Source organism: Suricata suricatta, chromosome 6, assembly GCF_006229205.1.
Source record: "Suricata suricatta isolate VVHF042 chromosome 6, meerkat_22Aug2017_6uvM2_HiC, whole genome shotgun sequence".
Taxonomy (NCBI): Eukaryota; Metazoa; Chordata; class Mammalia; order Carnivora; family Herpestidae; genus Suricata; species Suricata suricatta.
In genome coordinates, this window is record NC_043705.1 from 145,192 (window position 1) to 159,712 (window position 14,521).

Below are 14,521 nucleotides of genomic sequence, written 5' to 3' on the forward strand. Positions count from 1 at the left end.
CGGAGCTCTTGCTGTAGGAAGTGCCACATGTTGGCCAGGTTACAGCCGTTGACCCAGTTGTGGTTGATGGAGATGGTGTCCTCCTGGGAGGGGCGGGGCACAGTGTCCCTAGGAGCCCGCAGCAGGCACCACCCCTCCCCCTCCCCCTGAGGTCCTTCCGGCCCTTCCCATCCTGGAAGGGCTGCTCCCGGGTCCCTGAGGTGCCAGCAGGGAGACGGGCTGGGGGAACCCGGCCCACACACAGGCTCGCCTAGTCAGGGAGGGGTCAGGGCCTACCCCTCTCTGTGGAAAGGCATCTGAGAAAGCGCTAAGGGTGAGGAGGACTGCTGGGCTGGCCGCGGGGCAGTCGAAGGGGGAGACAGCGTCTCTGGGGCGGGAGCTGGACCACGAGGGGCCCCAGGGCTGGTCTCCCTAACCCGCCTGGGCCACACCACGGGCCCGTGGGATGTGGCGTGCCCACCCTACCAGGTTGTGAACTTGGTGGTGCCAGCCACTGGGCACAAACACCATCTCGCCCGCCTCCTGCGTGACCTCCAGCGGCGGGCTGCAGTGCTCATGCCTGGGGTACTGGCGGCGGTCAAGGAGCGCAGGGGAGGTCACATCGTAGGGCAGGCCGCCATGGCAGTCCCGCAGGGCTTCTTCCTGCCCTGGGGGGAAGAAGAGCCACTTCTTCCTCCCACAGATGTTGACAGACCAGCTGAAGGAGCGGAAGATGTCGGCGTGAAATGGTGACCTGTGCAAAACAGCCCCTTAGTGTCGCGGAGGGCCGGCGGGCGGCCACGGGCAGAGCCCGGGGGGAGGAGCGGGTCGGCGGGCCAGGAGACAGGGCCTCTCGTGGAGCGGAGAGACTCCAGAAGCACACGCGGCGGGGCGGCGGGCCGGGTGGCAGCGGGGGAGGGGTGGCAGACGGTACCAGGTGCCGGCGGGCCCCATGTACACGAAGCGGTAGTCGTCCACGTCCAGGGTGTCCCAGTACTCGTTCAGCCAGTCGGACGAGAAGTACACGGGGAGGGTGAAGACATCCTCCGCCGAGGAGTCCCTGCAGGGGGTGGCAGGAGTGGCTAACGAGATGTCAGATTCTAAGGGTTCTGGAATGACACAAATGACTGAGCTGCCTTCCGGAGCCGGCCCAGCCACCGGATGGCCACAGCCCCCACGGCCCAAGCACAGTGGCGGCAGGTAAAACAGCTCTGGGGGCGCATTGACCACAGGCACGGACCCATCTGCTCCAGATCCATCCAGAACCACTTCCAGGATTTCAGCCTCTGGCCGGGCTGGGGCTCCGGCATCACGCATCTGCATCACGCTGTCTTTCCAGAGCCTGAGGGCCTCCTCTGCTTTCACCCCACCAGTGACTTCCAGTCTGAGTGGACGCCAGACCACAGGCCCAAGCAGTACGGCCCGCGTGTGCTGAGGTCCTTGTCTCCTCCTCCTCGACAGTCCAACACCCCCGGTCCAAAAACCTTATTCCACCACCAGGCCAAGGGCCTCCAGGCACAAGAGAACGGCAAAGCAGCCCAGAGGAGCGGGTAGCCCCCACCAACGACATGCGGGAACAAGCTTCCGAGCCACTCACGCATCCCTCATGGTCACAGGCCACGAGAGGGGCCCCCAGCGGCACCAAACCACCGGTAGCCCCCCAAACACCAGCCGCTCCCTCTGCAGCCATGCCTGTGTGCTGTCAGACTTCTGTTTATCCTCCGAAACCCTGCTCCGATGTCATCTCCCAGACGGCCACCTCTGCCTGCCCGACCCAGGCGTTACTCGGGCCTTTATTCTAGGGTTTCCAGGAACATACGTGATACTCAACCAAAATCAGCCACCAAATAATCACTGAACAAGTTTCTTGAGCAAGTATGTTCTGCACGACACCTAGAAAACACACCAGAAAACCCACTTCCTGTCTACTGGAAGCCCGAATCCACAGTGCGGGAGCGTCTGGGTCTACAAGTCCACTCGCACTACGGGAACAGGAGTCCCTGAGGGCCAGGACCCGTGTGTGTCTGCTCCGTGCCAAACCACCAGCACCGGGGCGGGCAGCACTGGGGCACGCCGCTGCCACGTGCACGCCTGGAGTAGTCTCGGGAATCTCGAGGGAGCAAATCTAGCCTCGGTTCACCTTTCTAAACTCTACTCTCCACGCCAGCAAAATGAGTTCGCTCGCCCATCCAACACTAACTTACCACCCACTCTGTGCCCTGTGCTGCTGGCTGGGGTCTGAGCACGATGGTCGACGCTTGTGAAAAACATGCCCCTGAGAAGGGGAAAGGGAGCACCCTGGACAGTGGGGACACAGCAGACGGGGCGACACTGCCCACACACACAACGGGTGCTTCCCAGGACCGCACGGTCAGAGCTCTGAGGGGAAAAAAATGTGTGGCAGGCGGGGACAGACCACAACAGGCCTCCTCACAGACTGGGAGTCGCTGGTCGGTGATGGAGACTTGCTGGAAAGAGACTGCGGGCAGGAAACTGGAAACAACCAAGGTGGACGGGCACTGGCCTAACCTGGAAAAGCAGGGCTGGAAAGGGAAGGCCAGTCCTAGTGGCACCGGGGAGTAAGGGCAGAGGCTGGGGACTGCCTGCCGGTTAGAGGGGGTGGAGTCCTCAAAGACGGCACTGGGCAAACGTGATGCAGAAGAGGTGGTCGCAGGAGCCCACATTCCTCACAGCCATCCACCGTGTGACTGGAGAGGACACCTCCAACCACGGAAGAGAGCCAGGTCTGTGCGCTCCCTAAACACCCGGACTGGGGGGGCGCCTCACTGGCTCAACCACTGAGCGTCCGTCCGAGTCTTGATTTCCGCTCAGGTGGTGATCCCAAGGTCGTGAGGTCCAGCCCCGGCGTTGTGCTCTGAGCTGAGTGAGCAGCCGGCTTGGGATCCTCTCTCTCTCTCTCTCTGCCCCTACCCACCTCCAGCTCGCTCTCTCTCTCCCCGTCCCACTCTCTCTCTGCCCCTCCTACTCTCCGCCCCCCCAAACAAAATGCCTAACTGGGGAGAAGGCAAGCTGCCGTGCGCACAACTAGGGCTCACTTAGGTCCAGGTAAAGCCGTGCCCCCGTGCGCGCGCCGCCCCTTTACCTGCACAGGTGCCAGTCTTTGAGGTAGAGGCAGCCCCGCGGAGAGGAGTAGCCCCCCTGGATGTACCCTTGCCAGTAGCTGATGTAGTCTCTAAGAGGCATGTGTTCTTTGGGGTTCGAATTGTACTCCTGGACCCCGCAGTTGGCAACAGGTACCACTACGTCTCCTGAAACAACAGGATCCGACACCGACTCCTCCAGGCTCACCAAAGCCCACCCTCGGGACGCGCTCCCACCGCCGGCTGCCGGGGCCGCGTCCTCACCGTACTTCCGAAGCAGGTGCTCAAAGTTGGGCTTCCCGCTGGGCGTCACCCACTGCCTGCGGCTGCCCCAGCCGGCGGTGAAAGAGCTGGAGAAGACGCACGGCATGTTGGGCAGCAGGTATCCCTTGAAGAAGTCGGCGTAGGAAAATGAGTCCGGCTTCTCGATGAAGTCCACGCAGCCCCGGGGCGGGCTGGTGCCGCCCAGGAGCCGTCCCTGGAGCTTTCGAAAGTGGCTCTCGGCAAGGGCGCGGGTCTCCCGGTCCATCCCAGGACAGGCTGGGCGTCCGCGCGGGGCGGGCGGCGCAGGGGCCGCCGCTGCCCGGGGAGCGGCGCGCGCTCAGACTGCCGCCTTCGGTCGTCCTACCCCGGAGACGGGGAGGTGAACGGGAAGTGCTTGCCGAAACCACTTCCGGAGCGGAAGCCGGGGACACAGGCTTCTCACGGCCTCCGTGCCAGCGGAGCCCGCGATCGGCCCGGCGCCGCGGATCGGAACCAAAGGCATGCGGGCAAAGTTTCTGTCCGAATACGAACCTGGACGAGCCGGGCACTAGGCGCATGCGCGTAGTAGCCTGCGGCCTCATTCTGCGCAGGCGCAGGGGCGTCCTCAGCCCCTCCGAAGCTACTGGTACCACCGGCGTAGGAAATTGTCAAGCAGCGCCTGACCCAAGTCTCGCGGTCTGAGCGCCACCGGGTAACACAGGTAAGCGGCGCCCCCACTGTGCGGCCGGGCCAGTGCCCGGGCCTGCCCGGCCCTCCTGCAACACAGCCCCGCCCTCTGCTGCTGTCACGGTGAGAACCCCTCCTCTTCCCAGCGCGCCACTGACCAGGGGAGGTGGTGGGGCGTGCACTGGGCTGACGAAGGGGCACAGGTGGGGGGAGGCAGGAAGTGATGGGGATCAGGAGGAGACGCTGGGCTCCTGGAGGGGATGCTGGGGGCCCAGGGAATGAGGATCTGGAGGGGATGCTGAAAGCCCAGGTGGGTGATGGGCACCTGGATGTTATGCTGAGAACCTGGAAGGGATGCTGAGGGACCAGAAGGGGATGCTGGGTACCTGGAAGGGATGCTGGGGGCCCAGGGGGTGATGGGGACCAGGAGGGGACTCTGAGGACCCAAGGGTATGGTAGGGACCTGGAGGGGATGTTGGGAATCTGGAGGAGATGCTGGGGATCCAGGGGATAATGGGGACCTAGACGGGATACTGGGGCCCTGGGCGGGGTGCTGGGGGCTCAGGGGATGAGGACCTGAAGGGGATGCTGGGGAGCCCAGGGGGTGATGGGGACCAGGAGGGGATCTGGGAACCTGGACGGATGCTGGGGACCCAGGGGATAATGGGGACCTGGAAAGGATGCTGGGGCCCCAGGGGTGATGGGGCCTAGAGGGGATACTGAGGCTCAGGGGGGTGATGGGGACCTGAGCAGGATGCTGGGGGTCCAGAGGGTAATGGCCTGAAGGGGGTACAGAGCCTAGGGGGTGATGGGGGCCTGAACAAGATGCTGGGGAGCCAGGGAGTAATGACCTGGAGGGGATGCTGGGAGCCAAGGGGGTAATGGACAGGAGGGGATATGGGGCCCAGGGGTCACGGGGGCCGGGAGGAAATGCTGGGGCCCATGGAGATAGTGAGGTATGGGAGGGGGTGATGGGGAATGAGGTGCGTGATACGCAAGTGTCGGGGATCAAGAGTGAGTATTTGAGGCTGTACACACCAGGTCTGAGATGAGGGAACCTCTGAGTGGGGACATGGGAGGGGTGACAAGTCAGGATCTCAGCACGTTGGAGAAAAAAATGTTCCATGAACACAAACCTACCCATGTCAACATGGAAAGGAAGACTGTAGGTTCATTACTATGTGAATTTGGCAGATTACATGTATGTAGAGAGTCTGCAAGAGAGTACAGAGTTCAGCAGAACACGTGACACACATGGTAAAGCAGAAGAAAGGACAATTACAGCCTCTCAGCACCTTGAGGGTAAAGCAGATGCACCTCCTGAGTCTTTTGCACCTCATGAGAGATTCCTGACTCAGTTCTGCAGGCGTGTGTTTACAGCTCCAAGTTGGCAGCTGGTGACGGCCTTGTAAAATCTGGACACTGGGTTTGTCTCATTCCTGCGTGAAGGAGACGCTCTGAGTAAGGAGGAGGGACAGATGCCTCTCCTTTATTAAGTGAGGAAGATGTCACCTTATTTTACCTTTACAGGTGCCATAAGGAGGTTCTGGGGATGTTGGGACTCTGAGCTTTGGAGGGGGGCTTGCAGGGAACCCTTTCCAAGTGGCACGAAGCTTACCCAGAAGGAGAACAAGGAGGACCAGAAGTGGAGAAAGGCAGAGAAGAGGGGCCAGGAGGAGACTGAGCTGGGGAGAGTCTGAGTTCTGGGTAGAAGCAGGATCCGTGGTGGGAGCTGAGAACACCGAGGAGGTGGGGCAGGTGGTGGACAGTGTGGTGAGCGGAGCAGCACGAGGGGCCGTGTGCTTCTGTGTGCGCGGTGCTGCCTTCCCTCTCGGCCTCACTGTGCCCTGGGTCAGCGTGTGGCCATCAGCGAGGACACATGGACCCGTTCATATGGTGGAAAATGATCACCCACGGGGCGCCTGGGCGGCTCAGTCAGTTGAGTCTTTAAATTTTGATTTCAGTTCAGGGTTCACAGGTTCAAACTGGGTGTTTGGCTCTGTGCTGACAAGCCCGGAGGCCGCTTGGGATTCTCCCTGCCCCTGCCCTGCCTGTATGCATTCTCTCTCTTAAAATAAGTAAGTAAACTTAAAAATAAAAAAGGAAAAAGGATCACTTACAATCCCATCCAGATACGACTTTACAAAACTATTTGATATATAGTTATCCTTCCAGACATGCATTCATTCATTCTTTCTCTCTTCCCCTTCCCACACACACACACACACACACACACACACACACACGCACGCACTTGAGCACACACGCGCACCCACAGTCTCTTTTATGCATATGAAAAGTTATGTACGTAAGCTTTTGCTGTCATTAGTCTTTTTCAAAAAATTGAGTATGTACTGTCAAAATCTTGCCACGGGTTGACTCCACGCTTCTTAATTACTGGATTTTAGTTGTGGATGCAGATCACAGGATGCGGTTGGGGATAATGTGGGAAGCAGAGTGTTTGCAGTTGTCTGAAGATTTAGGAAATACGGCTGTAAGTTGCATCTTGGGAGAAGTAAGACATTCCGATCAGTTTGCCTGGGAAGAACCCCAGGATCCTGGGGACTGAAGCTCTGAGGTTGACACCGAGTTCCTGAGGGGACGCTCTGGGCGAGCAGGTCCACACACTCCCTGGCGCTGATGACACGGCTGAGCCCGGAAGTCAGGGCAGACGTTTGTGCTGTTTCCTCTTGTGCATGTGGTGGCCCTCGGTGTGGGCGGTGTGGCCACCACTGCACCGAGCGGGCTGTGGCAGCAGGAGGGGGAGCAGGGCTGGGCTGGAACATGGGCCGTGCCCCTCGAAGGCGCAGACGGCAGGCCTGGCGTCACCAGGAACTGTGGGAAGTGCACGTTCCTGGGCCCCAGGCAGGGCCCTGCTCCCAGCCTGGACGCAGCCCAGGGATGCGCTGCGCACAGCCAGAGAGGAGGGCGGCGGGGGAGGTTAACAGCGCGTGGTGGGAGATGCCGTGGGGATCGGGAAGAACCCTCATCCCCGTCTGCCGCGTTAGAGGGGTGGGGCGTGTCGTGTGAGTAGAGCGTGTTGTTGCAGCGGAACACCCCCAAACGGCACATGTGACCCTCCCCGGTTGAAAGCGTGAGCCTCCGAGGAGCAGGAGGTACAGGTAATGGAAAAGGCAGCTGCCGACGCCCAGAGACACTGCTCGCACTGTTCTGACTCCAGACCTGCTTGTGCCCAGGAGTCCTGGAACTTGTGTAAAATGTCGCTGGTCCTGTTACTTTGGAAACTAACTAAAAATAGGGTGTTTACTTGATACTGAGTGTCAGCTCAGGGCACAGGTCTGACGCAAGCGCTGAGACTCATCCACGCACAACAGTGCGTCTCACAAAGTGCTGGGCGTCGCGCGCTGCACCCACGTGCCCACTCATCTCCCCCCACGAGCATCCCAATTCTGCTCCTTTCCCAGGTCAGTGGGTTCTAGACCCAACAAGGACTCCAGGAGCTTAGCCCCGATCAGATACCTGGGTTAGGACCTGGAAGGAAGAAAGTCGTCCATGGTGGACGCAGCCAGTGTTGCCATGTGTGGTGATTTGTGGTTTGTTCAACACGCATTTACCCGATGCCCGCGTGTGCCAGCATTGTGCCCAAGGCACCCGCCTTGTAATGTGTGCCTTCAGTAGTGGGTACACTGAGCCTGTCAGCGTGCAGGATCAGTGACAGCTCCTTGGAGCTGTGGTTGGAGGTGTGGTTGGGGTGGGCACGTGGACCGCCATGCCCCTATGTCTCTGTGCTGTCCTGGCTGCTTCCACCGGCAGAGCGGGGTACTTGTGACAGTGACCAGTGCCCTTGGAGTCCGGGGTATTTACTGTCTGGTCTTTGGAGAGGTAGTGTGCCTGGGGTACAAGGCAGAGAGCCTGGGGTTGCTGGACAGTTGGGAATCAAGGGCAGGAGAGGGAGGCCCGGGCTCTCAAGGGCACTGCTTCGCCCAGACCAGCGGGGGCCTGCATAGTGCTGTTCTCACTTGGGTCCTCCCCATCCGCCCTGTCCGCTCCATCCGCTGGGGAAGGGCACCGGGAACGTGTGGCCCGAGGGTGCCAGCTGCGGGTTTCTCCTTTTGCTGCATCCTCGGAATCATCCTCAGAATCACCCTGGGCGCTGCTCAGGTAGGTAGTGAGGACTGTTTCTCCTCCTCTGGATCATCCTTTCCTCTTCCCTTGCTCCTCCTTGAGTGAATTCTAGCGTATCTAGAGCCAGCGTCGTCCGGGGGTCTTGAGTTATTTTACTGGTAGTTGAGCAGGCCGAGAGGGAGCCGTGAAGTTGGTAGAGCTAGAGCTCCCGCCCGGGCAGCACCGGCCTCGCTCGCCGTTCGTGAGGGTGTGCGTGGGCTCCACGGAGCTTGGAGGGTGTCTGTGCGTGGACAGGGCCTCCCCGTGGGTTGCATGCTGTTTGTGGGAGCTGGGAGCGACCAGGAGGACTGGGGCCAGGCTGGCCCAGGTGCTGACCTGCACAGGGGCAGGGCGCATGGCAGGGCTGAGCTGCCCAGCCTCCAACCTTAGGCTTGGGCTCGAAATCCCAAAAACTCGATGGTCATCCCTGGTTCTAAGAGTAGAGGCCTTTCTGCCGTGCTCGTTCTGGATGACGGCGGGGCGCGTGGGGAAAGGGCACTGGCAGGTTGCTTGTAGGTGACATCACAGGTGTGTGCACGTGGCTGTCCTGTGCTGTCAGAGCTCCAGGACACCACCAGGACTCTGTGGTTTGTTTTGTGTTTGGGTCAGTGTCAGGGGACTGGCCCCCTTGCTGGGGACAGAAGTCTGGCGAAGACATGCTTGTTTTCCAGTTTCCACCGTCCAGCTGCGTCTGCCACAGGTGGTGACCTTGCACACGGTCCCAGCGTGGCTGCAGGACTGCTGGGAGCACTCGCAGGTCATGCCCCTAGGAAGGACAGCTCGGTTGTGTGTGCGGAAGGTCAGGACCGTGGGTGCCCGGGTCTCTCACACTGTGAGGCTGGCATTTGTCAGGTGCCCCCGTGGGGCGGAGGTTCTCCTGGTCTGGTACTCAGCATGCTGGCCAAGGAGATGGCCTCCCAGGGGGCTGTGAGCAGGCCTCCAAGGGTACAGTGCCCTGTAGTCCTGGTCAGCGGGCAGCAGATGGTGTCTGGATCGGGAGGGAAACCCCTGAGCCACTATGAGGAGCGCCTAGGACACGAGTGGCACAAGATGTGGAGAATTTGTGCAGGAAGTGCCCGCCCCTGGTTTCTGTACCCTCTTGGCCTCCGTGGGCTGTCCTGAGTCACCCATCAGACAGGCCGGGTAACCAGGCCAGGACCACGTCTGTGCCATCTGTGTCTGAGGCCACTGTCCACAGGACTGTGCGCAGCAGGGTGAGCTGGAAAGACTCACTCACTCAGCCCCAGAGAGCTCTCTGAGTTAGGGGTTATGAGCACAGTGCCGTCCAGCCCTGAGAGCTGGCCGTCATAGGAAGTGGTGGCCGTCTTGCTGTGCCATTGTCCAATAAGACCTCCTTCCCATTTGTAACCACACCTTCACCTGGGAGCCTTGAGTTTCATCTGCATTAGCTCACTTTGTATTTGGTGGAGCATTGCCAACTCTCCACTCGTGTTGTTTCTGTGGAAGTAGGCAGCTCTGTGTGGTACACGTGGCTTCACTGTCTTGTCCAGCCTCCCTATCTGGTATGGAGTCCAGTCTTTAAGGTACAGCTCAGTGAGGACGTTCACAGGGGTCCAGTGGACTGAGCTCCAGGGGCCAGGGCCGATGCCAGTGTTGTTTCCTTGGGGCCTGTGGCCCATGGCCGGAATGCAGGGACTCCCCGTCGTCTGGCCATGCTGTGTGTCGTAAGAGATGACGTTAGTTGTTTGTTCTGACTTCACAGGGGAGGCCACGTCGTGACTGTGAGGGGTGAAGACAGAGGGTGGCGGTAGAAGCCCACGGTACAGGGGACCCCTGCCCAGAAGTGAGCTGAGCAAGGCATCCCAAGCCCGGCTCTGGCCAAGTCAGCATCACGTACTCGTGGCCGGAGCTTGTGCAAGGTCCTCTTCCTGCCCAAGCTTCAGGCGCCTTATCTGTTTGGTGCGGGGTGGACTGCGTGTCCTGAGAGGGTTGTTCACATCGGCCGCTGGTGACTTCCCGCCATTCATTAGCAAATGCACACTGTAGGTGTGCACGGTGCCCCTCCGCTGCTTGTAACTGTGTGAAGTGTGTGTACATTTGTGTGTGTGGCCTGGGGATTACGTGGAGCTTTGGGGGGCTAGCGGGCCTTGCCAGAAGGGAAGAGTCTTTCTGTGGAATTACTTCTTTCGTGGTGTCAAGTCAGGTTCTGCACATTTCCAGTGGAGACAGTCAGTTCAGGAACGTGTCAGCAATGTGTGGTTGGGGAGGTCGCCACAGCCGGACGTTTGTGTGAAGGAGCCTGGGGTGGCCGCTCCTGAGGGTTTCTGCCCTTCCGTCAGGTCCCGCCGTAGACCCTGCTTCGGGTGGGGCGGGCCTGCATTCCGCCCACCCCGGGGAGGGAGCCGGCGGCGTTCAGAGCCTGGCCAGCCCCTCTCCGCCCTTGCTGTGGTGTCTCTGGTCCAGGTGTGGTGATGAGCTGTGGCCTTCCCACCCGCTGATCTGTCCCTCTCCTGCCCAGGCAGAGTGGCCAAGGCGGTGGAGCAGACCCGCTGGGAGCCAGATGAGCAGAGAGGTCTGCGTGCACACCTGGCCGTGTTCCTACTACCTAGAGCCGGACAAGCGATGGGTTCCTGGAAAGCTTTCCCTAACCTGCCGCTCCCTGAAGTTCGCGGCTGACGAGGCCCGGGAGACGCTGGTGAGCTTCCCACTGTCTGGCATCACCGCCATCAAGAAGGAGGCGTCTCACTTCATCTTCAGCTCCATCACGGTCCTGGAGAAGGACAGCCGCAAGCACTGGTTCGGCTCCCTGCAGCCCAGCCGCAATGCCGCGTTCAGCGTCATCGAGCATTTCTGGAGAGAGCTGCTGCTGTCCCAACCGGAGGCGCCGCTCCCCGCGACCAAGGGGAAGGAGCTGGCCGGCCTCATGGCCAGCTCCCAGAAGCGTCTGGAGGACACGGCCAGAGTCCTCCACCATCAGGGCGAGCAGCTGGACAGCATCTCCAGGGGCCTGGACAAGATGGAGTCCGACCTGGACGTGGCTGACAGGTAGACGGAGCCGCGCAGCCCCGCCCTGGGTGTCCCCCCCGCCGGTCCCTGTGTTGCACACACGCGTCACCCTGTTGGGTGAGCCGCGGTGGCACCTCAGTGTGGGGAGGGCTCGGTGTTTCCTGTGTGTCATTCAGGCCCTGCGGCCGGCTGACTCGTCAGGACCACACGCACGCTGCTGGCACATTGGCTGTGCACGGCCGCACAGCGGCAAGCGCGGGGCCGCCCCGAGGTGCTCCGCTGCTCCCGAGCCTCTGTCGTGGGACCCCCACCCCTGTTTCATATCGAGGACCCCATATGGGTCATATATATCGATATTAACCTTTTTTTATGAACTAAGAGTCAAAAAATAACTTGTTTGTTCAAAAAGTGCAATAATAAACCTGTGACCTGGTAACGTAAACAGCTCCATGAATGAAAAATAGTTTTCGTAAAGCAGACAGGCTTGGTGGGAGGGGCAGTGCTGTGTGGGGTTTCTGCTCGTCTCTCCCGTCTCTCCCGCTGGGTCCGCCCGCCCACCTGCTTCTGCGGTCGCCTGTGTGTCATCCTGCACCCGGGCCTCCGGGTGCCCCCGCACCTGTGCGCCAGCGCAGAGCTGGGCACAGCCGTGTGCCGCTGTGAAGACCCTGGCTGCGGAGGGTCTCAGAGGGCACGCTCTGCCAGGCGCTGTGCTGACTCTGAGATGCGTGCAGGATGAAGGGGGTTTTAGTGTCTGTGGGAATAGCCTCTCCCCGGGGCCCAGACGGCTGTGTGTCGGGAGCTTGTGGCCAGGTGGCCTCCCAGGGACGGGCCCTGACTCCAGGCCCGTGCAACGCTGCTGGTGGGGACCCCTGACCTGAGCGACCCCACTCTGCAGGCACCACCTGTTGCTGCCCTGGGACACTTTTCCGAGGGCCTGCATGGTGGGGGGCGTGTGCTGGAGCTGCAGGGAACTGGGCCCCAAGTCTTACCTTCAGAGGAGCGCCTCTGGGGGCACCTGGGGGCTCAGTTGGTTAAGCAGCTGGCTCTTGGTCTTGGCTCAAGTCATGATCTCCTGATTTGTGAGTTCTAGCCCCACGTCGGGCTCTGTGCTGACAGTGTAGAGCCTGCTTGGGATTCTCTCTCTCCCTCTCTCTCTGCCTGTCCCCATCTCGTGCTAGTTCTCAAAATAAATAAACTTAAAAAAAAACACCCCAACCAACTTGCAAGTAGCAGTGTACAGCAGAACACCATTTATCGGTAGTGGAGGACAAAGTCCAGAGATGCCTGAGCCCGGGAGCCTCACAGGGCCCCTGGGGAGGGCAGAGCAGCTGCCTAGCGCTCCTGGCCGCCATCTTTGCTGCACATCCCTCAGGGCTGTTGGGGGTGGGGGTCCCCAGGGAGCTCTCTGGTTGGTCCATGAGGTCTGGTTCCGCCCTCAGTTCTAAAGTGTGTTCCTTCCAGATTCCCCTGTCTGGTTGTCCAGCCTCTGTTCTCAATCTGTGTCTGTCTCCTTGTCTTTTTGTTCTACTTTCTGTTTCTTGAAGTGTGTCTTCCTCCTACCCTTCGATCTCTGTGATGTTTTTCATTTCTCAGAGTAATATTTTAATCTCTAGACACTCCTTCTGAATAGGAGCCTGTTGTTCGCAGGCACGCTGACCTCCGTGTCTCGGGTTTTCTGGAGGTCGTGTGCAGGGAAGGACCCGGGCACGTGTCCCGGCTCCGGGGAGGCCTTCGCTCCTCTCCCCTGCTCCCAGCCCACCTCCGCCCTTCAGCTGAGCACAAGCAAGCCAGCCAGGCGCCCTGTTGCTGGCTCCCTGCAGACGCACGGCTTGGATCGTCTGCTTTTGGGGCGAGGTGGGGCCCAGCCACGGGGGGCAGGGTCGTGTCTGTTGTAGAGGCCCCTGGTGTCCTCTGCCTGCACAGGTAGCTTCTTCACCACAGCCTGGCTTGTGTCCGAGCCTCGCCAGCACTACAGTTTTGCTTCCTCTCCTGGATTTGCAAAGTCCATCTGGTTTCCAGGGTCCGAAACATTGTAGCTGCTGTGTCTTCTCATTGTCCTGGGGGAAAATACGCGTATTCGATTTGCTGTCTCTAACAGTGTGATTCATAAGAAACACGGACTCGGCCCTGTCGCCGGTCCTGGCACAGCGCTCCGAAAGCCCTTGGGTTTCCCGACCGAGGAGGGCAGTGAAGGTGCCAAGGGGTTCGTAACAAGCCCCAGTTTGCGTTTGGGAAGCCCCGAGGGACGGGGGCTGGTGGCCCAGGGACCCAGCTGTGGGACCAGAGGGTTGGAGGATTCGGCCCCGCCCCCTGACCTCTGGGGAGGGGAGAGGGAATCGATGGCCAATGGGCAGTGGATTAATCAACCACGTCTACACAGTGAAGCCCCCATGAAAACCCAGGAGGTCTCGGGGTGGGTGGGGGGGTGTCTCCCAGGCTGGCGAGCACCTGGAGCTGTGGGGAGAGGGACATGCCCAGAGAGGCATGGAACCTTCCCGCCCCTTCCCCAGCACCTCACCCTGGGCGTCTCCTCCTTCCGGCTGTCGCTGAGTCAGACCCTTTTGTAATAAACCAGTCATCCGGCAAGTGGAACATTTCCCTGAGCGCTGTGGGCCCTCCAGCACACTCATCAGTCCTGAGGAGGGGCCGTGGGAACCTCTGACCTGTCACCCGTGGGTCAGAGCACAGGTGACACCTGGCCTTGGGGTTGGCGTCTGAAGTGGGGTGGTCTTGTGGGGCTGAGCCTGCGGGGTTGGACGCTGACTCCACGTGCATGGGGCCAGACTGAGTGAATGGCTTGGTGTGGGGATAAAACCACACACATGTGGGGATGGTGTCACAATCACGTCATTCTCTGACAGTCTTTCAAAAAGACATACTTGAGCATCCTTTTTTTAGTGCACCAACCTACAGTTATTTACAAATCTGTTTTCATTTCCATCATTATGTTAAGAATGATAGCTTTGGGATGTGGTCTTTCTCACTTTGAAGTTGTTTGCAGGAGCCCAGGCACAGCACAGGTGGCACCCCCCGCCCCCCGAGGCAGTGGCTAGACGACTCTGGGGGTGCAGGCACCTGCATGCCGGGTGGGTTTCTTGTTCCAGAGGGCTTTACCCAGAGTCACCGCCGGACGCGCACACCTGGAATAGTGTTGGAGCAAATCCCTGGGCTCCATGGCCCACAATCGCGGGTCACTGTCACATGCGTCCTCAGGAAGTGTGTGCACTCCTGAACGTGGGTCTGGCCTCAGGTATTCCAGAGTACCCGTGACACGCCTCGATCACACTGTTCCTACCTGGACTCCTGAGCCCCCAGGTCCCAGCCAGGTACATCCTGGGCGCTGGGCTGCTGGGGGCTCGTGCGGAGGAAGGGTGCGGGGTCCTGGCGGAGGAAGGGTGCGGGGTCCTGGCGGAGGAAGG

At 60.3% G+C, this 14,521-nt stretch overlaps 2 protein-coding genes across 7 annotated transcripts in view; one reads left to right on the plus strand and one right to left on the minus strand.

The window, feature by feature from the left end:
• JMJD4 (jumonji domain containing 4) overlaps positions 1 to 3,729 on the minus strand; it is a 4,845-nt gene extending 1,116 nt beyond the window's left edge. The window contains 5 exon segments of the mRNA XM_029941442.1: positions 4 to 83; positions 466 to 733; positions 914 to 1,039; positions 3,083 to 3,248; positions 3,345 to 3,729. Of these exon segments, the coding sequence (XP_029797302.1) occupies positions 4 to 83; positions 466 to 733; positions 914 to 1,039; positions 3,083 to 3,248; positions 3,345 to 3,609 (905 nt within the window). The 5' untranslated portion in view covers positions 3,610 to 3,729.
• A 56-nt stretch (positions 3,730 to 3,785) lies between these two features.
• The window catches only part of SNAP47 (synaptosome associated protein 47), a 40,277-nt gene continuing 29,541 nt past the window's right edge, over positions 3,786 to 14,521 (plus strand). For 2 of the 6 annotated variants that reach the window (XM_029941436.1, XM_029941441.1), the window contains exons 1-2: positions 4,233 to 4,320; positions 10,615 to 11,141. In XM_029941436.1, coding sequence (XP_029797296.1) covers positions 4,234 to 4,320; positions 10,615 to 11,141 — 614 coding nt within the window. In that variant the 5' untranslated portion in view covers position 4,233. The other 4 variants (XM_029941437.1, XM_029941438.1, XM_029941439.1 and 1 more) reach the window with 4 other exon arrangements.